We start from the raw sequence: 22,988 nt of genomic DNA on the forward strand, positions 1-22,988 counted from the left end.
CTGAGAATCATGGGAAATATTTCATATCCAACAAGTAAAGCTTTTGACAAAAACTGCAGCAGTTGAGGATGCTCAGAGGAGGTGAGACTGTAACTGGTAGAAGATCTCAAGTCCATCAACAGTTATCAAGCAGTTGGAACATGTAAAATGTATCTACCCATAATCCTTGTCGGTCTCAGCTTAGTAGCTTTTCAGGTGACTAACTTTATTGAAATAAGTGTAAACAATCAAAAATGATCAAGTGACAAATCAATATGTACCTGAACATCTATTTATCGGCATCGTTGTTAGTTACCTGAAAACATTAAAACATACAAGAAGCACAGGGAAAAAATAAATTATATTCATAATGAAATGAATTCAAATAAATTCAAAGTGCAATAAATTCAATAAAATTTAAAACGCAACAAATTCATTAAAATTCAGTCAAAGTACGATAATGGATAAATTGTAATGAATACTAAATTCAAAGTAATTCAAAGAGTAATAAATTCAAAGTACAAATTCAGTAAAAATAAATAAGTTAAAATTAATGCAATAAATTCAATTCAATTCAATTCAAACTATTCAAACAAATTAAAGGCAAATTAAAAGCAATTAATTCAAATAAATTAAAGGTACAAAATAGATGCAATAAAAATTCAAAATAATGCCTGACAGTACAATAAATTAATAGTACAATAAATTCAAATAAATTCATGTAATAATAATCAGTTGATAACGTATATGACACTTACATTATAACATATTCTAAAGTGATTTACTTCAACATAATCACAAAAAGAAACACAAATAATGTTCTTAAGAACATTGATATTTAAAAACATGGATGTTATTGATGTTATTGATGTTAACCTTGGCCATCTGTTGACGGGATCCAATAATTAGAAACTCTGTCTTGCTGTCATTCACCATGAGCTGGTGACGGAGTCATCCAACTCCGAATGTCAGAGATACAATACTCCATCGCTCGAACAACTTGTTATTGGGACGCAGTCGATCGATCCAGGGCGAAACGATAAGTACAGCTGTGTATCATCCGCATATCCTTGGAAGGTTGGAAGATGTTTTTTCGCAACATGGAACAGGCGAGATGCGCACATTGTGAAAAGTATAGGTCCCATGACAGCTTCCTTGACTGTAGCGGGACTGTTGCTGCTCGATGACCACGCTTTGTTTCCTCACAAACAAGAAGGACTTAAGCAAGGAAAGAGCGTGATTAGTAGCGCCAAAGTTACTCTCCAATAAGTCAGCCAATGATGTACGTTGTGGTCGATAGCGTCGAATGCCGCACTTAAGTCCAGAAGGACAAGGTGACTTCTTGCGTATCCATACTTAGAAGGATATTGTTCTGAACCCTGAGTAGGGCAGTCTCTGTCGAGTAAATGTTGACGATACGGTGAATGATTGGTAGGTTGGGGCGCAATGCTCAGAGCAGTGACCAAGAAGCTGTCGAATGACAGTCTTTTCAGCTATTTTAGAAACAAGAGCCATATTACTAACTGGGCAGAAGTTCTCATGCACTAGTTCCAATCCCAACTTCTTAGGAGCGGTACGATAAGCGCAATCCATATTCCAGATGTTCGGAACACATCCACTGTTCGGAGACGAGTTGATCATCTTGTTAATGACTGGCCCTAGCTTATCCACAAAAACTTTTCACCAACCAAGTAGGAATCGGATCTAGTTGACAACTGGCGTTGGATGATAAAATAATGATGTCATGCACTTCAGCTTTAATTTAGAAACAGAAGAAAAACACTAAAGCTTTGACCACAGGTGCTGGAACAGAAATGATAGAAAGGATACAACTCCAAATGCCCTCCCTGATGAGAGCAATTTTGCCAACATCAACAAGTATTCACCAACATCATCAGCTAGCTGTCGTGGACAGATGTAAGGAGGCAGAAGATTATCAGACCTGTCTTTACGAAGAGCTAGAGTTCATCACCTGAAAAAGCTTCCTGAAATCCCCTCGCGCAGTCTTGAATCAGGTAGGTCACCGTCATGCTCTCTCTTGGCGTCTTTGAGAAGTGAACAGTACTCGTTACAAACTCTTCGATACGCAGAGGTCGGGGTACTTCTCCTCGTCGTCCTCTCTGAATTTCGACGCTTGGTCTTTAAACGTTTAAGATCTTCATTAAATCATGGCACCCCAGGACGCACGACCAGAACCTTCTGATGAAGTGGGGCATGCTTGTCCAAGATAGTACGCAGGACACAATCATAGCGCGATACAAGCGCACTAACATTGAGCTCGTTGACTTCCGAATCAATGTCCTTCTTAAAGTTCACTAACTCGATCTCTTTCCATTTGCGAAAGGCTCTTTTATAACAGTAACTGTAGCAGATGAAATGGCGAAACACACTCAACAAAGTAATAATAACAATAATAATAATAATAATAATAATAATAATAGTAATAATAATAATAATAAGATAATAACAATAATAATAGTAATAGTAACCAATAATAATAATAATAAAATGATTTTTAATAATAATAATAATTTTATTTTAAAAAAACCTTAATAGTCTATGCATGTCTTAATAGAAATACACTCGCTCAAAAGCTACTAAAGTTCCAATGCTTAATATTTTAAGATAGTGATAAACAAAAATAAAATGAAAAACTATAGGATTTAAAGTTCATAATCTTAAAGCCATTATAATAATATATATATTTTTTTATGATTGAATTCAATTAACTAATAATAATAATAATAAAATTTATAATAACGTTAATAAAGAGAATATGAATATAAAATAACAAATATATGTACAAATTACTTATTTATCGATAAGAACATTTGTAAAATATAAAAAATATTTTTTATTTTTTAATTAATACATTTAAAAGTTAATCTTAATGGCTCCTTGGACCGTGTCAATGTCAATATCACAGTTATTTACATCATAAGGAGTTCGCCTTTTTGATCTTGAAACTCTCAAACATACAAGGGCAGGACGCAGAAGATGTTCTGGCACGAATCCAAGAGATTGTTTTTGCGTATTGTTCTCCTTTCTTGTGTGATATCTTGTCGGCCAAATGACTATGATATGCGTGGCACTCGTTACCCATCCCCCCTGTAGTCGTAAATACCAATGGTGTAAATGAGCCATGCTCGATGTCTATAACTCTCCTTGAGTATTGGGGCTTTTTCTCGTTTTCATGTAGTCGAAATATCTGTTGTGGTTCTAGTTCACGGTACGTTTCTGCATTGGGGTGACATACCCTCACGTCAAAGAAGGCCGAACGTTGGTGTTCCCAAAATCCACGCGCATGTATATCGAAGTCTTGCGTCTTGTGCTTTGTTTGATCCTCTGCTAAGTTCTCCTGAGATGTCTTGGAAGAACCGGTTCAACTTGAACATCACTACACACCATACTTAGCAGCTCAGCTTCAAGGTCACGTAACTCGTTATGGCGCTGAATGATAAAGCCACCTCTCTTACAGGTCATAGCATGGTCAATTGTAAAAGATTCTCCGCATACACAAGTTGAAGGAATATCACCCAGCGGCCAGTCGTAGCGCAGTCTAATAGCATCACGGAACTCCCTTTTATTCAGGTTGAAGCCAACATCTTGAAGGGGAAGTACTGTCAGCCACACTGAAGATCCTTTTTCGGCAGCTAGTAAGCTGTAAGTGAATCATCTGGTAGCTGGTGTACTTGCTCCACAATTCGTTCGACGAGGGGCACTGTTACCGATGAGTTGTATTCTCGTTCCACATCATTACATGGGTTTGCTAGACCCATGCCCCCAAACGTACTGGTAGAGCTAGTATATCCCTGTCCAGTTGGCTGCACTTGCGTTCTACTATTGCAGTTATCAGGATATTTGATACTGCATCTTCCTATGGCTTTAGTAGGTCTTGAATGTCGGGCAATGTTCCTAAAATTGTGTTCTTAAAAGTTTCTTTGGCTGCTAATAATAATAATAATAATAATAATAATAATAATAATAATAATTTTTTTTTTAATAATTTTTTTATAATAACATAAATTTTAATAACAATAATGTAATAATAATAATAAGTTTGTAAAACATTAAAAAAATAATAATAATAATAAAAGAATATTTACATTATGTACTTTGTGAAAATTTAAAGAGAAAAAGTTACTATTTACAAAAAACTAGAAAAAAACAAAATGAAAAACAAGCATTATAAAAAAGTCTAAAATTATCTAATATCGGCAAGGTTAGTATTAATGCTAAAGTCCAATAGAAAGTCACTTTCGTTGTTCTTATAAAAAGGAGTGCGGGAGCCTCTAATGCATGTAATTACAGCTTTCAAAATCTCAAACGACAACTTTGTTCTAATATATGTTATTGTGTCAGAATAGCTTTGTCCAGTTTTGTTCGCCAGTTTATCCGCTAGAGTTTTTAGGAAAATTTGGCTTTCCTTGCCCATACCACCATTGGTCCCAAAGATAAGCGGTGTAAATGAACCCATTTCCACTTCCAGAACTCTCTGTTGATATTTTCTTTTCTTTTCTTGCTCTTGTTCGTTGAATATTGATGAGGTGGTTTTCTTCTGGTTGCACTTGGAGTTGACATGCGACACTCGTACGTCAAAAAATGCTGTCACTCCTCGTTGCCAGAATGCCCCCGCTTTGATATCCAGGCGTGCATCTTCGCTTGTAGTCGTGGATTTTAGGTTAAACCGTTCTCCATTCAGTGGAATTAGCCGAGGCTCGGCTTGGACGTTATGGCAGACTTTGCTCAAGAGAGGGGTTAAAAAGTCGCGAACATTGTCATGTCTTTGGGCAATGAAGCCTCCTTTCTTGCAGGATAACGCGTGATTGACGTCGAAAGACGAGCCACATGGACAAGTCAAAGGTAGATCACTTAGGGGCATGTTATATCGTAAGCGCAAGGCATCTCTAAATTCTTGCTTGTTGAGGGTTAGGCCTTGGTTGTCATAAGGAATAGTGTTTAACCAGGAACTTGCACCTTTATCTCTTGCTTGATCGATGTAAGTTGCCATTTCTGGATTCATCATACCGTCAATGCGCTCGATTTTCGACTTTGTCATAATTGCTTTCAAACTGCGATATTGACTCTTGAGATCCTCTGAGTCCTCCAAAGGTGTTAAATTTTGATCTTTTATAGACTCGGTGTGTCTAGATATTATTAACTTCGATGCTGCGAATTGTTGAGGCGAATCTTCTTTTAAGCAAGGAATGCCCAAACCACCCTGATTTGGAGTTAACGTGACAACTTCGTGCAGTGAATCAGTTAGGGGCTCCTCTTGACCAAAAAGGGTAGGTAGGAAAACCTCATGAAGTACCTCTTGAATAGGATTCACAAAGTCTTCAAAGGATTCAATTGTACGCATGCAGAAAGTGAACTTTGATTTGAAGCCTTTCGTAAAGGCAACAAAGGCTGCCTGTGGTTGGCTTTTGGCGATTTCAGAGAGAGCCTCAAGTTCTTCCTTCCATTTTGCAACCTTTTCAGTGCAAAATTGCTCCTTGTAACTTAGAGATCCAATCACAGCTCCTAGATGACGTTTACCTTCTGTGGAAATGTTCACTCCGTCCCCGAAAGCTCGTTCAGCTGCTGAGGATAATTCGTGGTTCTTTAGAATTAGCCAGCTCTTTGATCCATTCACGTGGTATCCATATTTTATTCCTTCCTTACTAAGGTGTTTGTACCAAGCAGAGAGTGTATCGAGATTTCCTGCTCCTGTAGAATCATCTGCAAACCAGACTTGTTTGACTGTCGGGAAGCTTGATCTTAAATTGCTTATCATCAGAGAGGTGTTGATTGCATACCAAGGCATGGCCAAAGGGTCCCCTTGTGTTGTACCTTCTTGCGATAGGATCTCACCACCTCCAGTTATGAAGAGTCTTGAGGGGCTTCTATAGGTGTTTATTATGTACAATGATATTTCTTGGCACGTGATCTGAATGTTATGAATAGCAACATTTCTATTCATCATGTTGAAAGCGTTGTTTGCATCTACCAGTAGAACCCCATCCGTTTCTTCTTCGGAAAAGATGTCACTCATGGCATGAATGGCTGCTTCCGCTCCAGCGGTGTAGCCTGCACAGACTTGCAGAGGGCCTGCTGCTTCTCTGATATCGTCTTTAAAGAACGCAGAAATTGCTTTCCCGATGATTCGTCTAAGAACTTCTCCCACTCCAATTGGTCGAATTCCAGGATTCTTATCAAGAGGTATTAGCCTGCACGATGTATATCCCTCGAGAAGAGAGGGACTATATGATAATCGTAGCAAGTTCCTGGTCATGATAGCGATTTCTTCTCGTAGATGTTTTCCTTCATTGATAAAACTCTTTGAGCAGAGAATTCTACAATACAATTGAGCATCCATCCCAGAAGGACCAGCAGAGCCTCTTGTTCGCATGGCAGAATTGTAAATCAATTGTTCATCGATTGAATCAAAAATACTTGGAGGGATGAAGTCGATCGGACCATGCAAAAGGCATTCATTCTCCACGCCAGCAGCTGGTGGATGTTTCTTTGTTAGCTCCTCTAGGACATCTGGCGTTAGAGTAAGGAGACCAGATGAACTCTCCTTATCCAGCATCTTTATAGCAGCTGTCAACTTTCCCTGCATGACTAATTTGGCGAATACTTTGGAGATATCCTCTACTGATCTGGCTTTCTTTGACTTGCTAAATCTGCTCTGAATGAATCTTATTTCTTTCATAAGGATTGATAGATCCCCGTTTTTCCACAAGGACAGTCTCCTTTCAATTGCCGCGACATGCTCCTTGCTTTTTGACGACGCTGAGGGCTTTTGTAGAATCAGCGATGGTAGTATCATAAAGGCTTTTAAGGCAATGGAGTTTAAATCTGAGACACCGTTGAATTGCTTAATCCAGTACGTCAGCTCAGTTATAAAACTTTTGCCTGCTTTTCCTGATGGAACATTGAAAATATTTCTCTTGAAAAGCGTAATTTCATCATAGATATCAGTTACGTCCTTGCAGAATTGTTCATAGGTTAAGTTTCCCCAGTGTTTTCCTTTAATCTGAGAGGGCAGGACATTGAAATCAGGTAAATTTGGCTGGATTTTGCTTGAGGTGTTTTTTCCATTGTCATGAGGCGTCTCAAGAGATTCTGAAGCTGTAGTATGCAAATTTGTAGATGGTCTTGGTTGACTAGTCGCATATTCACCCTCATCATCTTCAATATTTTCAATGATTCCCGCAATTTCTTGTCTTTCCTGTGTTGAAGTTGTAATATTTGTGGAGTTTTGAGATTTTTCGATTCTTGATGCTTGGTCTCTCAAATTCTGGCATGTCAAACCGAGGTTTTCATAGCCCAATTCTTCCCAAAGCTTCTTCATTACCAGAGTATAGCCTTTCTTTCTGCCATTTTGGTTGAGCGGTTGATCATTCGAAATTATTTCTTTTGCTCTTATTTTGCACTGTAAAACATCGCTGTTCATCTTTTCTGTCCATTTGATTCGTTTTCCTTTCCTTGACATGGTGCATTAAGGCTAAAATTACGGCAGAAACTAACGGACACCCTGGACGGCTTAAAAACGTAATAATAATAATAATAATAATAATAATAATAATAATAATAATAATAATAATAATAATAATAATAATAATAATAACTTCATTTCTTAAAAAATGCAGTTTAAGATTACAGACCTTTTCAGTAAGCTTGATAGCAGTGTTACATACAGATACTTCAGAGATAACTAGCGGATCCTTGGAACATTCCTGAATGAAACCCTAGAGAAGAGAAAGCCGCGAGAGCGACGCCGTCCTTATCCCGTAGCCAAGTTTCGGTGAAGACACCAATCAATCAATCTTCTTGTCGATAACATAACTTCTTCAGTTTTGTGCCTCAAGGATCTAGCGTTAACATTTCCAAAAATAGGAGATTTATTCGATGATGAGCGTGGTTGTTTACGCTTAATTGAGAGGGACAAGGTTCTTATTATTTCGAGTAGAGGAACGCACAACGGAGTCGTACCAGCCTGTCCCGCGAGAAACAGGGAGCCCGCGTCAAAACTCGCGTGATCATTTGACGATGTACTTGTTATCGAGTCGACGTGTGAGGTGTCCCAAGAGAGACAGTCTGGGGCGCAAAGGTGCTGAGTAGGAGCACACTGGTTTCAGAGTTGATTCGCACGAATGATCCAAGAACGCAGTCGGGCGAGGACCAGGAAAGCCAATGTTATCATTGCCACTCGTAGAAGTGTTAACTCGAATATTTAATAAGCAACTCGAAGGATTATGCAAATGTCCTCCATCTTGAATTTTATGACCACATTATCTGAAAAATCATTCCAGTCGAAATCGGGGAATGCCTGGATGCCAGTTGCAGATAGTTGAAACTCTCCCTTTTCTCTCACTAGCTCTGCACCCACGGTAATTCAAAGTGCAATAAAGTCAAAATAATTCAAAGTGCAATACATTCAAAGTAATTTAAAGTGCAATAAATTCAAAGTTATTCAAAGTGCAATAAATTCAAAGTGCGATGTATGCAACGAAATTCAAAGAAAATTCATCAATACCCAGTCCACAATTTAAAAAACCCTTCACAATCATTCTGAACATAAAAAGATTATTAGGATTCTGGAGAAAATGTTTTTCAATTCCAAACGAAATGCTTCATTTCTTATCCCACGCCCTTTCCGGAAATTGATTCTCAAGAGAACCTAGAACATAATTATTTATAATTCACGAATGCTATCATGCTGAAATAACTACATGCCATCGAACATCGGAACTATTTTATAGACTACTGTAAAACAAAATAGATCTTTATTACTACAGTGCACAAACCAATATTACTGATCGAACAAAATTATCAGTTATCAAACTTAGGTACTGTAATGCAGTTCGGAAACAATTATCAGTCATCGATGTATTCAATATACATTGAAACCATTTGATAGCCTGTTGTGAATACCTTACGCAAACAATTATCAATTCCGTCATCGGAAATTCATTGTAGACATCGGAACTATTTGATAAACTACTGTTAATACAGTGCGCAAACAATTATCACTCATCGAACGTTTATTATAGACATCGGAACTATTTGATAAACTACTGTTAATACAGTGCGCAAACAATTATCACTCATCGAACGTTTATTATAGACATCGGAACTATTTGATAAACCACTGTTAATACAGTGCGCAAACAATCATCAGTAATCGAACAATTATTATAGACATCGGAACTATTTGATAAACCACTGTTAATACGGTGCGCAAACAATCATCAGTCATCGAACATTTATTATAGACATCGGAACTATTTGATAAACTACTGTTAATATAATGCGCAAACAATTATCAATCATCGAACATTTATTATAGACATCGGAACTATATGATAGACTAATGTAATACAGTGCGCAAACAATTATCACTCATCGAATATTTATTATACACATCCCAACTATTTGATAGAGTACTGTAATACAGTGCGCAAACAATTATCAGTCATCGAATATTTATTATAGACATCGGAACTATTTGATAAACTACTGTTAACACAGTGCGCAAACAATTATCAGTCATCGAACATTTATCATAGACATCGGAACTATTTGATAAACTACTGTTAATACAGTGCGCAAACAATCATCAGTCATCAAACATTTATTATAGACATCGGAACTATTTGATAAACTACTGTTAATACAGTGCGCAAACAATTATCAGTCATCGAACATTTATTATACACATCCCAACTATTTGATACACTATTGTAATACAATGCGCAAACAATCATCAGTCATCGAACGTTTATTATAGACATCGGAACTATTTGATAAACTACTGTTAATACAGTGCGCAAACAATTATCAGTCATCGAACATTTATTATACACATCGAAACTATTTGATACATTATTGTAATACAGTGCGCAAACAATCATCAGTCATCGAACATTTATTATAGACATCGGAACTATTTGATAAACTACTGTTAATACAGTGCGCAAACAATCATCAGTCATCGAACATTTATTATAGACATCGAAACTATTTGATAAACTACTGTTAATACAGTGCGCAAACAATCATCAGTCATCGAACATTTATTATAGACATCGGAACTATTTGATACACTATTGTAATACAATGCGCAAACAATTAACAGTCTTCGAACGTTTATTATAGACATCGGAACTATTTGATACACTATTGTAATACAGTGCGCAAACAATTATCAGTCATCGAACATTTATTATAGTCATTGGAACTATTTGATAGACTAATGTAATACAGTGCGCAAACAATTATCAGTCATCGAATATTTATTATTGACATCGGAACTATTTGATAGGCTACTGTTAATGCAGTGCGCAAACAATTATCAGTCATCGAATATTTATTATACACATCGGAACTATTTAAAAGAGTACTGTTAATACAGCACACAAACAAACACCAGTCGAATATTTATCATACATATTTGCACCATAGATAGACATGCTTTAGATTTATATAATAAACTACTATAAATTAGATGGCATCCATATACATAAAGTACGCATCTCATTGTCAGACACAGAAGAGCTACGTAAGGATCGGATTTATATAATAAACTACTATAAATTAGAAGACATCCACATGCATAAAGTGCGCATCTCATTGTGAGACACAGAAGAGCTACGTAAGGATTGGATTTATATAATAAACTACTATAAATTAGAAGGCATCCACATACATAAAGTGCGCATCTCATTGTCAGACACAGAAGAGCTACGTAAGGATCGGATTTATAAAATAAACTACTATAAATTAGAAGGCACCCACATACATAAAGTGCGCATCTCATTATCAGACACAGAAGAGGTACATAAGGATCGGATTTATATAATAAACTACTATAAATTAGAAGGCATCCACATACATAAAGTGCGCATCTCATTGTCAGACACAGAAGAGCTACACAAGGATCGGATTTATATAATAAACTACTATAAATTAGGATACATCTACATACATAAAGTGCGCATCTCATTGTCAGACACAAAAGAGCTACGTAAGGATCGGATTTATATAATAAACTACTTTAAATTAGGATACATCCACATACATAAAGTGTGCATATCATTGTCAGACACAAAAGAGCTACATAAGGATCGGATTTATATAATAAACTACTATAAATTAGGATACATCTACATACATAAAGTGTGCAGATACAGAAGAGCTACATAATAAACTAATAAAGATAGAATACATCTACATATATATAATCCGCAACATAGTTCAGGCCTTAAGGAGATACAAGAGGATCGGATCTTTAAAGTATTCTACCATAAATCCACATATAGCCAGTCACTACTATCTATAATTCAATGAAAAGATACCTAAACATTTGCTTTTAAAATAGAATGCATGTACACAGTGCGAAACTCATTATAAGTCACTGAAGGAATTTATCATAGGAGCTATATAGTAAACTATACCAAAATGATTAGAAATATTTGCATACATAAGTCCGCAACTAACTACCAGTCCTCAAAGAGTTGCATAAGCATCAGATTTGATACACCAACATAAATATATAAATCTACATACATAAAGTGTGCATCTAATTGTCATTTATGCACACACACACACAAAAGTGCGCATTAATTCGCAGATAAATGAGCATCGGATAAGTATAACAAACTACTGCAACTATTGTTTACTTATATACAGTTGTCATAGTTTAGTCTTCGAACAATTGATAAACAACCATCGGCGTATGTATAAACTATTATTAAATTTTTTTATCTCACTAGAAACATTGCGCAAGTTATTTTCAGTCATCAATGACATAAATAGGTATCGGAAATACATAATAGCCTATATATTATTATAAATTGTGTATCGGTTGTCGAAAGAAATAAAATTTTAGAATTTCTTCGGTACAAAATGTTCCATAGATTTATTTTAGAAAAGGTGTAGCAATGCTTGTTTGAAAATAATAATAAAGTTTCACGAGTTAGAAAACGGGAAAAAAATTATATCGAAGTTTACCGTAAAAAACGTTTCACCTTGTTTTGCTGCAGTGGTGCAAAAACCAAAGAAACCCTGAAAAAGAAATAGAAAATTATCAATTATAATAACATGATCGAAGTTCAAAATTACAAATATTCATTCACATTAAGAAAGTTTTTTAACTGAAGAATTCTTTTTTAAGTTCAAATGTTGGATGTTTTATCGAAGAAAGATGGCTTTTTCTTGGTGTTGCAACGCACCTGAGCCATAAAGACAATTTGGAGCGAAATAATTAGACCCTGTGGAACCAAACCCTGACCCAGAATACAATAAAGCAAGAAAGACAATATAAAGGTGACCCAGGGAGGAACTAAATATATGGCGCGAAAATATAAAGTCAAGAAAAGTCAAGAAAAACTTTTTAAAATTTAGCTCTGGCTCTGACAATAGCCAAGGATAATTATCGAGCTAAACAAAACCCTGTAAAACCAAATCCTGACCGGCCCAGAATACAATAAAGCAAGAAAGACACTACGAAAGACCCTGCGAGGAACTAAAAATATGGCGCGAAAATACAAAATCAAGAAAAGTCAAGAAAAACTTTTTCAAATTTAGCTCTAAAATGTACTTTGGTATAAAAAAAACGCTTTTTAAATGAATATGACCATTTGTATTATAGTAAATCAGAGTTAAATGAAGTAGGTTTACTGAGTACTTGGTGGGTTCAACGAATGAAGTTAAAAAGTAGTCCACTTTTAGCTTACATCTGTCAAAAAAGTTTCCAAATACTTATCTAAATAAACTTCGGTTTTTTAGAAGTTTTAGTTAAAAAGCTTGCAAAAGAACACTCGAACTGTTTCAATCTTTTCCTTTCCTCGTGTGTTGTTCCAAACGTACAAAGCTTCTCCTCGAGTTTGTTCTCGTTTTTTACAAACTTTTGGGCTTGAAAACGCCAATATATTTGTTAAAATACATTTTAGTTTTAAGTTGGAGAAAACTTTTTAGTTTTTCTTGAGTTTTACAGTACAAAATGATTAGTTTTTTAGTATGTCAACAAATTCGTCTCACCTTTTAGAAGTCCAAGCAGCAAGTGCGGGATGAGTTTGTCGTACAGGAGAAAAAAACCCAGTGACATACCCTCATGCTTAATCAACCAATAGAGACGCTCTACAAACTCAAATGAATAATGAATAACCAATAGAAAACGGTGTCAAAATTCATGAACCAATTGGAATCAAGACGACACGTCAATCAAAATTTGCACGTTTGTGTTGTCCTTTTGCCATCTTCGTACATTCTTCGACACTCGTTGTGAAGGCATGCATGATGAAGTATGAATGGATTTTACTTTCAGCAATAATTTTTCGGAGAAAATTGAAAGAGAAGGGTGTTGTCAGGACTGATTTATCATAGAATTGGTTCAAAAATAAATTGAAACAATCTGCAGAACCGTTTTTTCATTCACGAAAGCGTTGAAAACTCGGCTTTTTAGCACGTGATCAGTACGTGATCCTTGGGGTAGTGGGCTTAAGGTTTGCTGTATAGGGAGGGGAGGGAAAGGCAATAAAATGCTATTCTCTTAAAAAGTCAACTTTTATTTTATCTAAGGACCTTTCCCTTTTTTTTATTGTGATTAAGAACTTACCATCAAGTCTAGTAATAACTTTTTTTAAACCTATGGTTCCGTGTTAGCCATCAATTATTTGGGACCATTCATTTTTAAGGAGGGGGTGGGGTGGGTCGGAGGAATCCAGGGGAAGGCCATTAAATTTCCACTCAGTCAAAAAGGGGGGTCATCAAATATTTCATACTATATAAAGGGGAGGGTAAATGCCCCCTCCCCTCCCCCTCCCCTCCCCCTCCCAGTCCTCCTTCCCCTCTCCCTCCCAGTACCCCTCCCCCTCCTCGGGTATACGAGTATCATATTCTTAATCATTTGAGTATTTGCTTAATTATATATAAATATATTTTGATTGTCGTTCGAGTGTCTGCTTGTGGGGCACAAATGCGGAAAGACTAGGTTCTCTTTCGTTTGAATTAAAAACAGAGTGCGCATATTTTTTAACACATTTTATTAACTATATGTTTCCATTAGCGCACACGCGCGAGGCATTTCTTAGCCTCTAAAGAAGCAGACAGCATGGGTCGAGTGTTTGCGTTGCACACCTATTTTCTATAATCTATCTATTGTTTACTATTTTCGATGCTGCATTCTGATTGGATAAGCTACCACTAACCTATAAGTAATATCCTACTAGTAGCGAAAAGTGCCGGCTTTGAAAACAAAAACATCAAATTATAATTAATTAAATGATAATAATTAAATCAAATATTTGACCAACTAGTTGGATTTGACTATGACAAACAGTACTCTCGCTCTCATGGCTATTGATCAATCGCCCATTCGGGCTCGAGGTCTAATTGCTAAATATCTGCATTACAATATAAAAAGCATTATGACGCTATCGTGAACGCCCATTGTGTCAACGTACTGCGCTATTTTTGTTCCATTTGTGCCATAACGTACAGTCTACAGTAATGATTTTGACCTTGGTATTGCAACTTCCTGCAAAAACAAAATCATAATCAATATACCCTTTTATTAAAGAGAAAGTTAGAAACTTCTTGTAGTATTTATGTTGGCGCAACACCGGCACACCTGATAATTTATACTTTTGTGGCCCTTTGTGTTTAACCTTCGAGAACCTCCAGGGTTAATCCTTTGGGCTCCGCGATAAAACAAAGCATTTCCAATTTTTCCTGATTGGTAAATAAAACAATAGAAAGCTGATCATAAAAACTAGAAAAGCAAGCAAGTTCCAATTAACCTGGACCAAACACTTCGTTTCTTGGTGCAAATAAAAACAAGGAACGCGAGCCCCTGCGGACGACGAGAAACCTTTTCCTAACCATCTGACAACCAATTTTCGTGATTTTTCTCTTGACCATATCAATGAAATCTGCTAAAAAAATGATTCGACTCTAATTAAAATTACATTTACATTGTTTGATGGTTTTAGGATTTTTAGCCGATTAGTGGGCTGTGGTGGATCAAACTGTCTTTTGATCCTTTTTAGGAACCCAAAACAAACATCATTTTGAAAAGGATCAGTGACCTTCGCTAACGACAGACGTGTCTCGCATTATGTTAATGAAAAAGATAAATAGATGGAAGAAATGAATGAATTTAGCTATAACGAACGAATACATTTGAAACAAACATACGAACAATAAAAACGAATGAACGAAAGAAAAAATAAATGAATGAATGATTGAGGAAGTCTGTAATTTTAAGAATAAAATAAATGATTTGAACGAAGACTGAAGAACATCTACAAACCGAATTACTAATAATGGATGGATGGATGGATGGATGGATGGATGGATGGATGGATGGATGGATGGATGGATGGATGGATAAATGATATGAATGAGTCGTCAATGAATAAATAAATGAGAGCTTTACGGCGAATTATGCGAACAAATGAATGAATGAGTCTCCATCAATTCAGCGTCCATGATGGTAAGGGGTCAGAATTAAGAAACCCAAAACCAAGGGGTGGGTGGGTGGGTGGTCGGTTAAAATCTTCTCCTTCCTAGCATTTTATGTATGGCCTGAAAGATTAAAGTTTAAATCAACACCGAAAACCATGTGCACGTCGTCTCAAACCATTGGCCTCCGCTTCTCGAATGTTATTTAGTAAATTTAAACAAGATTACTCGTTCAATGTGGCGATAATACATGACGGAAATTTTAGGGAGCTCAGCTTTGTAAATGCCAAATTGGTGTTGTTGATTCTAGGTTATTTCCAAATTCCAAGGTCATTTCATTTCACCGACATTTTATTCGAAAAGACACATATAAAAACATATATACATAAAGAAATATAAACTCCAAACATACTTCAGATATAATTGGAACTAAGGTAAATGTTTGTTTTATCTGAAAGCGCAGGAAACATCATTATTTGTGAAAAAGCGTGAGTCTTCTGAGCGGTGCTTTTCATTCACTTAACAGTCGGCTTTCTATAGTTAGAGATACTACAAAATCCCCTTTTGTTTAACTAAAATAACCTCGCCATATTATCATATGGAATTGAGAAGGTCTTTTTAATAGTTTGGATGACGCTTTTCCAAATGATCTCATGCAATATTCTTAGTGATATAATCCAAGATTGATCACCACTGAAGACAACGTAAGCCTTCATATAAGATTTGGTCGAGCATTACCAATAATCTGACCTTGTTTGACTCGAACACGCCTCTGGGAATAGATTAATTTTGCTTTTATCTGAGTGTTTCATGGCTAAATGACCTATTTCTAACTGCATTATCATTAATGGAAGACACATCTCGAAAGGTCGAATTGTCATGATCCCAACTTATTGGCAAACTTTGATATAGTAATTCAAAAAATTAGAAAGAATTTAACGAGCGGATTGAACCAAGGTGCTAGATAAATTTAAGGATTGAATGAAAAAATAGTATCCATGAGAGAGACTGAGGCGGTTTTTCCTGAGGCAGAAATCTTTACTTTTGTCACGGCACGCCTACTGACACGAAAACCTGTTTTGGTTTTCTTATTAGCCTCTTATATTATTCCTTTCTTTTTTTCTTCACAAAAAGTTTTTTTTCTTATGTCTCTTCTTTTTTGTCACTTCCATTCTTCCTTTTTTTCCTACTTCTTAAAGTTCTTTTTTATGGAATTTTTATGCGAATTTTCACAAAAACGTCTCATAATCAACGAGTGAAACCAGATTGAAGGCGATACCCAGAAACAAAAAGAATGGATGAAAGTATGAAAAAAAGATGGCCGAAGGGATGTCAGAATAGTTTTTGAAAAAATTAAAACTAAAAATCTCAAACTGAACAAGGAAGGTTGGCCATAAGAATTCTTAAACTGAAAATAATTTCCATTTTTTTACCAACTGCTGAAAACATAGCATCTGTATTATAGCTACCCAGCGAATTTAAAAACACGAAATGCGGATATTAATGCAGAGAAAGTCTAATATTTTATAAATGGTTTGTTGTACTATTAAAACAAATTATTATGATTAATATAAAGCCGAGTAAGAAAGGCGCTTGTTTTTCATCAGCTATTTGTTTTAAAAATCCATAATTTAGGTGTCCGTCCTTGCGGGATTGCTTGCATGAAAAGGAAGCTATTAAAAGGCCCCACGCAGAATAACAGTGTTAAAAATTTTGGGGCTTTTTAGGATCGATGTTAGGCGTTAATCTGAGACTCATTATCGCGCAGTGTGATACGATTCTAATCAGTCTGGTAGGTTTATTTGGAAACACTCTCTTAACATATGACGCATAATAATAAAGGCTTTAAAAAAAGGGGGAAATTCTAATGTTGAAAGTGAATAAAAGTATAGAAATAAAGGAAGAAGTGAAAGACGAGAAGAGAAATTAAGACTGAAAAATTGAATGATAGAAAGAAAGAACAGAAGAGGGAAGAAAAAATGAAACAAAACAATAGAAAGACAATAGAAAGAATGAATGAAAGAGAGAAAGGTGAATGGACGAACGAACGAAAATAATAGTATAAAAAGAATGCATAGATAGATAGATGAATTTACGTTTGAATAAGTTAGGAATACGAACGGCATATATTATCCTTTTACATCTTATAAACCTATTTTTAATTGTTGAAATCAAAAAAGATCTGAAATCTGAGACTGAGTAATACTCTGAAAAATTTAACATATTCAATGCAGAACAATTCAACGTAGTCTCCTTTGACATTGGAATATGAAGCAAGACCTTTGAGTTAGGTATGTAATTTTTCGTATTTTCGCCAGAACACACTGATAAGAATACAAATATTCCGTTTAGTCTCAGATCGTCCATCTCAGATTCCTGACCGACAACGTTTTTTGAAATAGGTGTACACGAGCCAGACAACATGGTTTATCTTTCCCATTCATCTCATCATTTTCAGACTCTTCACATCTTGGCTTCATATGTATTACCATCAGGATTATTATCACCAGTTCTCTATTACATCTACCGACTTAACTGTGTTCTAACAATTATCAGCTGAAGCTTGCGGCATCCCTGATAATTCACTGTCATTGTTGTTAGGGGTCTTCAAATTTTCTCCTTTAGCAAACACTTAGCAATCAAGTGCATCGGTACCTTCTTCTCCTCCTCCGCTTCATACGTCGCGTAGTTACTGTCTACAATTTCGAATCTTCAACTTCTAAGTTTTCCTCCAGTTTTCTTGGACTGTTTTTCTCCGTTTCTTTTTCTTTCCCTAAAATAAAATTTAAAAAGTGGACGAAACGAGACACGAGTGACCTTTGCCTCTTTTCATCGACTTTTTTGTTCCATTTGTTAGCTTTGTTATCTTCCCTTGTCTTCCTTTCATCACTTTTCTTTTCGACTCTCTTTTCGACTTTTTTATTTCATTTCTTAGCTTTCTTAGATTGCCTTGTCTTCCTTTCATCGCTTTTCTTCTCTTCCCTTCGCTTTTTTCTTTCTTATATCTCTTATTTTTTCTTTCTCTATTTTGGGATACAGTTTTCAAAGTCCGGGCAATGTTAATCTTGGTAATGAACGAAACAACAACATAATTCAAGCTATACAGATAGTTTAATACTATGATCTATCTTGATATTCACTGTAGACCAATTAATACAATAAGTAGTGGTATCTCTTTCGTACAATTCTATATGACAATATTTCAAGAAACAGAGAAACAGATAGAGGTCATCACTCATCCCAAGTACCTTGCTGACATTTTATCAACTAATTTTAGAACGTAAAGAGAGTAGTGGGTTCCAGAAAGGCAAACGATTAATTGCTAGCACTTAGAATCACACTCTTAACGAAAAAAGAATAAAGTGTTCCATCATCTAAGAAGACTCAAATGATAATTACTAACATATGGGAAAAAATTAAGACTTCTTATCTATATATTTTTAACAAAAACGTATGGAATAGTTTATTAATTAATTTTAATTAAGGGCCAAGTTTTTTTTATCATTTAGGGAAAATTTTCCTACTTCGGTTAACGAACATTCACCTTACTAAATGAGATCGGAAACAACTCGAAAGAGTAAAGAAGAAGCTGACGTCTTTACTGAGATAGATGTACAGATTTGGAGATAAAAGTAATCTATATTTAAGGATTTGCATAATGTGTCGAGGCAAATCGTCAATATGGATTAGCAATGACATTATATCTCGTAGTTTTTATATATCTTTGTTCTATAGATAGCACTGGATATCTTTTTTCTACGCGTCGCTGTCAAAAAGCGAGTAAAATAATTTGACTTCGGTCAATATTCAGACGGTTTCACAAGACTGATAACTTATGGTTGGCATAAGTAATTGGCGTTTTCTCTAAGGCTTGCGAATCACTACCAATAAAGCAATATCGTCGTGTTTGCTTAAGAAAAAAATACTAAATTAAAAAGGGATCTGTTTGATACAGCGTAGGTCGAAACTCGTAAGAAAGAGAAATAGATAAATTATTACAATGTACATCGTGAAATCAACAGTTTCCGGGAGCTCTCGCTTCCGGGAACAAAAAAAAAAAAAAAAAAAGCCAAAAAAAACGCGGCAAAGTATAAGAAAAGAAGAAAAAAGAAGAAGATTTTGAATCCGGACTGGGTCAATATACACTTATTTACTTTTTTTTCTTTTCGGTTTGGTTGGCTAAATCAAAAACTAATGAAAATGTGGGATCCAGACTTTGTTTGAGCTCCACGTTTGTTCTTAAAAAATTGCCAACAAACAAAGACATCGGCAGCGTGATAATGATGATCCCATTCTATCTAACCGATACAAGAATATTGTATCAGTAGAAGTTTATAATAATACTCTATAATTTTGGCTTATGCTGATGATTTTGCTCAAAAGCGCGCCAATATAAGATGGTCACTTATTTTGGCTGATTTGTAGCAATACTAGGATTGGCTTCGCCAACATTTGGAATCCCCTTACAGAATATCTACGTAATAGACGGATTAAGTTAATCTTCTTGAAACTATACAATATCAATAGTAGCGAAATAAAAGTGGTTTGGCTAAGAAGGTGTGTGGTATGTTTGCTTTTCTAACAAGGAGTTAATGGGCAAAACCACAATGTTCTTCAGAGCTCGGCAATTCCGAAGCGCCTGTTTTTCATCTCTGTAGCGAAGGAATTTGAATTTGCCATGCATTTGCTCAGTTTCAGCTCCAATATGGCCGTGAGCTTTATCAGGGATATCTTGAGACGTCCTCAGGCCGTGTTTTTGAATGGTCTTTTACCATCGGCTCAAGTCGTGTAATATACACTTGGATTACATGTAATCCCGGCTGCTCGCGTATTAGCTTGGCTTATACAGCGAGAACGTAACAGGCGCTTGGTTAAGCAGCGTACGTCGTTTCCTCAGACTCCAAAGCGCCAATGAAAGGCGTCACAATCAAGTATTTTTCACCTTAAATGATTTAAGTATTTGGATTTTGAATCGTAACGTGACAAATTCTCTGACAGGTTTCTCGAGGTAAATGTCATAACACTTGTAAACTACGTAAGGCAAACCTTAGTGTTTCATATTGTGGGCAATGTTTTTGAGAAGGTTTAAACGTGGTGAAAAATTATTTGTAAGCTCAGTTTCTGATCAATAAATCAATCATTTCACGTTGAAACCAATAGCAAAACAAAATTCTATGTTGAGAAGAAAATAATTTTACCCTCAAGGCCTGAGTTGGTGTATTTCTTTTAGAACCAAAATATTTTTGGAAAAAAAAACATCTCTTACCGTCAAAAATTAACGATTCGATCGCCTTCGCAAAACATATCGAAACGATTTTAAAAACTTATTGGAATGATAAACTAGAAGTCGAATTGATTAAGGCCAATTGGTATAATGAAAATTCACTCGCGTGTTATTCAGCGCGTTTTCTCTGATTCCTGCGCGGTTTTTAGAGTCACTCTTGAAGCACCTATCTATGATTAGGGTTGAGAAGAGGTAAAGGGGTCAAAGAGTTCTTCACAGCTGAAGTGCTTTTGGTTCGTAGCGAGGAACTCCTGCGTCCCCTAGACTCACTCATAGTGTAGAGTCCCTCAGAATAAACCGATGAAACAATCCCTCTAGCTCTCTCTCTTTGCTTGCGCACCATTCGTCTGATCACCGTCCTGAACTGGTGGTTGTTGGTCGTGTAAACAATAGGGTCCAGTGCAGCATTTACGTTAGGAAGAAAGTTGACGAACAAAATCCTAAGTGTCTTCGTGAACCAACCTGGCAATTGATAAATCAATTCTATTCTATATAAGCTTATCAATGAAATAATGAAATACGGACACCAGCATATACAGAACACACTTAGTAGAATTATCAGGGTCTTAGTGGCCTTGACTTCAAGGAGAGCGATTGAGGATTTCGTTCGTCGCTTTCGAGATTTTTTCGACAGTCCTCTCAAGGATTGTTGTTGTCGTGCCACGCGCGTAGCTTGAATCACTGCAACTTTGAAGACGAAGAAATACATGAGTAACATTATCGTCAGCGGCGCGAAGAACCCAAGTACTGAGATGATGGTCAGAAATATCTTATCATCGCTGCGGCATACTCCATTTTCAACAATTGTACCCCTCGCTATGTCAGCTGGATCAGGCGACCATTCAACAAGCAACAAACTTGCGAGTATTGCAGAATACATCCACAGCAAAGCCAAAGTAAAGCGGACCCGGTTTCTTGTCATCCTTGAGTTGTAAGTCAGAGGTGAGGAAATTTTCAAGTATCGATCGACGCTGATGGCAGCCAAGCTTGCGATGGATGCAGAACAGAAAAGTAGATCAAGCCAGACCCAGAAGCGGCAGGCAGCGAGGCCCAATTCCCATTTGTACTTTTCCAGTACATCGTAGATACGGAACGGTAGCGCTAGTATCGCAAAAAGAAAATCTGCAGTGGCTAAGCTAACGAGAAAATAATTTGTAGGAACTTGTAGGTTTTGGTGTGTAAATACACAGAAGCCAACGAAGCCGTTTCCCACGCTGGCTACAATTAAGATGAGGATAAGAACTGCGGCTTGTAAACCAGCTTCACAGTCTGAAATCACATATGAAGCCGTAAAGTTCTTGGGAATGGAAGAATTGTTTTGCATTTCTTGTGGTATCGAAGTCATGCCAACCAGCTGTTAGTATAACCGATGACTGTTTGGTTCAGTTTGGCGGACTAGAATTCAGCTGAACTGCATGAGCCAAAACAAGATTTGACACTGGAGGACGGCCAACAGTGAGTTCGACTCCAGCCAACTTTGACTACGCCCGGCTTAAATGCGTCGGCTTAAGTTTTCATGTCATCTGAAGAGCCTGCCATTCACTAATGTGATATATTTGTCCATTGATAGCTAGCACAGTTAGATGGATTCCCTAATTCCGTACAAATCCGGTGCTCAATTGATTTACACTCTGAGGCGGCATCGATTGTAAATTACCATTCCGAAAACCTGACGTTCGCCGATTGGCTGTTTTCTTGACCTAAATTTGTCTTGATGGGCATAGCAACTAGGTGTCATATACGTACTGATCGACGAAAAACCTCTCGAAGGTAGGAATCAATGAAATACAACAAGAGTAAGGAGGTCAAGGAGGAGTTGAATTAAAAAACTATAATCTCGACTTTTTAAAAAAATCTCAGTTTCGATAAGGCTTAATTTATAATATCGCCTCCACGATTCTACTTTAATTGACATTTCGATTGGCCAATCTCACTGAAATCTTGTACATCAAGTAAGTAGATAGATATAGATTTGTGGTACGTATTTTAGTGTCTTACATGACGGTGTAAAGTATACGAAGCATAGGGCTGCCTTGGGCTAAAAGTGCGCTGAAAGCATTGCCTTCACTCAAGCTAATTTTCCCCCATGCAAATTTTGACCATGATTTCTGACCGGCTCTTTAACAGTCGGGTGCTGAGCAGAACAAAAAGCCTCCAGTTTGTTTTAATGATCTATGCAGCGTAAGGCTTTTTCTGACACCGTTAGGAGAAAGCGTCAATACAGCTGCAAGATGGGAAGTATTTAAAAAAATCTGAAGAACTCGGTGCTTCT

General features: G+C 36.4%; 2 protein-coding genes and 1 pseudogene across 2 annotated transcripts; all 3 read right to left on the reverse strand.

Moving 5' to 3' along the window:
- Window positions 1-2,853: 2,853 nt before the first annotated feature.
- On the reverse strand, window positions 2,854-3,733 carry LOC148909835 (uncharacterized; annotated as a pseudogene).
- A 361-nt stretch (window positions 3,734-4,094) lies between these two features.
- On the reverse strand, window positions 4,095-7,488 carry LOC148909836 (uncharacterized). The gene has a single exon (XM_089033223.1). The coding sequence runs from the start codon at window positions 7,457-7,459 to the stop codon at window positions 4,184-4,186; it is 3,276 nt and encodes a 1,091-aa protein (XP_088889349.1). The 5' UTR covers window positions 7,460-7,488; the 3' UTR covers window positions 4,095-4,183.
- Window positions 7,489-19,568: 12,080 nt separating this feature from the next.
- On the reverse strand, window positions 19,569-22,236 carry LOC116308299 (beta-1 adrenergic receptor-like). The gene has a single exon (XM_031718688.2). The coding sequence runs from the start codon at window positions 22,059-22,061 to the stop codon at window positions 20,883-20,885; it is 1,179 nt and encodes a 392-aa protein (XP_031574548.1). The 5' UTR covers window positions 22,062-22,236; the 3' UTR covers window positions 19,569-20,882.
- Window positions 22,237-22,988: the final 752 nt, after the last annotated feature.

This window comes from Actinia tenebrosa, unplaced genomic scaffold (genome assembly GCF_029948245.1).
Source record: "Actinia tenebrosa isolate PJP-AT-01 unplaced genomic scaffold, QUT_ActTen_1.0 PGA_scaffold1__47_contigs__length_23844297, whole genome shotgun sequence".
NCBI lineage: Eukaryota > Metazoa > Cnidaria > Anthozoa > Actiniaria > Actiniidae > Actinia > Actinia tenebrosa.

What these genes read in the sequence shown, in the direction of transcription:
- LOC148909836 (XM_089033223.1), bottom strand. Translation starts at nt 7,459, where the DNA reads ATGTCAAGGAAAGGAAAACGAATCAAATGGACAGAAAAGATGAACAGC.
- LOC116308299 (XM_031718688.2), bottom strand. Translation starts at nt 22,061, where the DNA reads ATGACTTCGATACCACAAGAAATGCAAAACAATTCTTCCATTCCCAAG.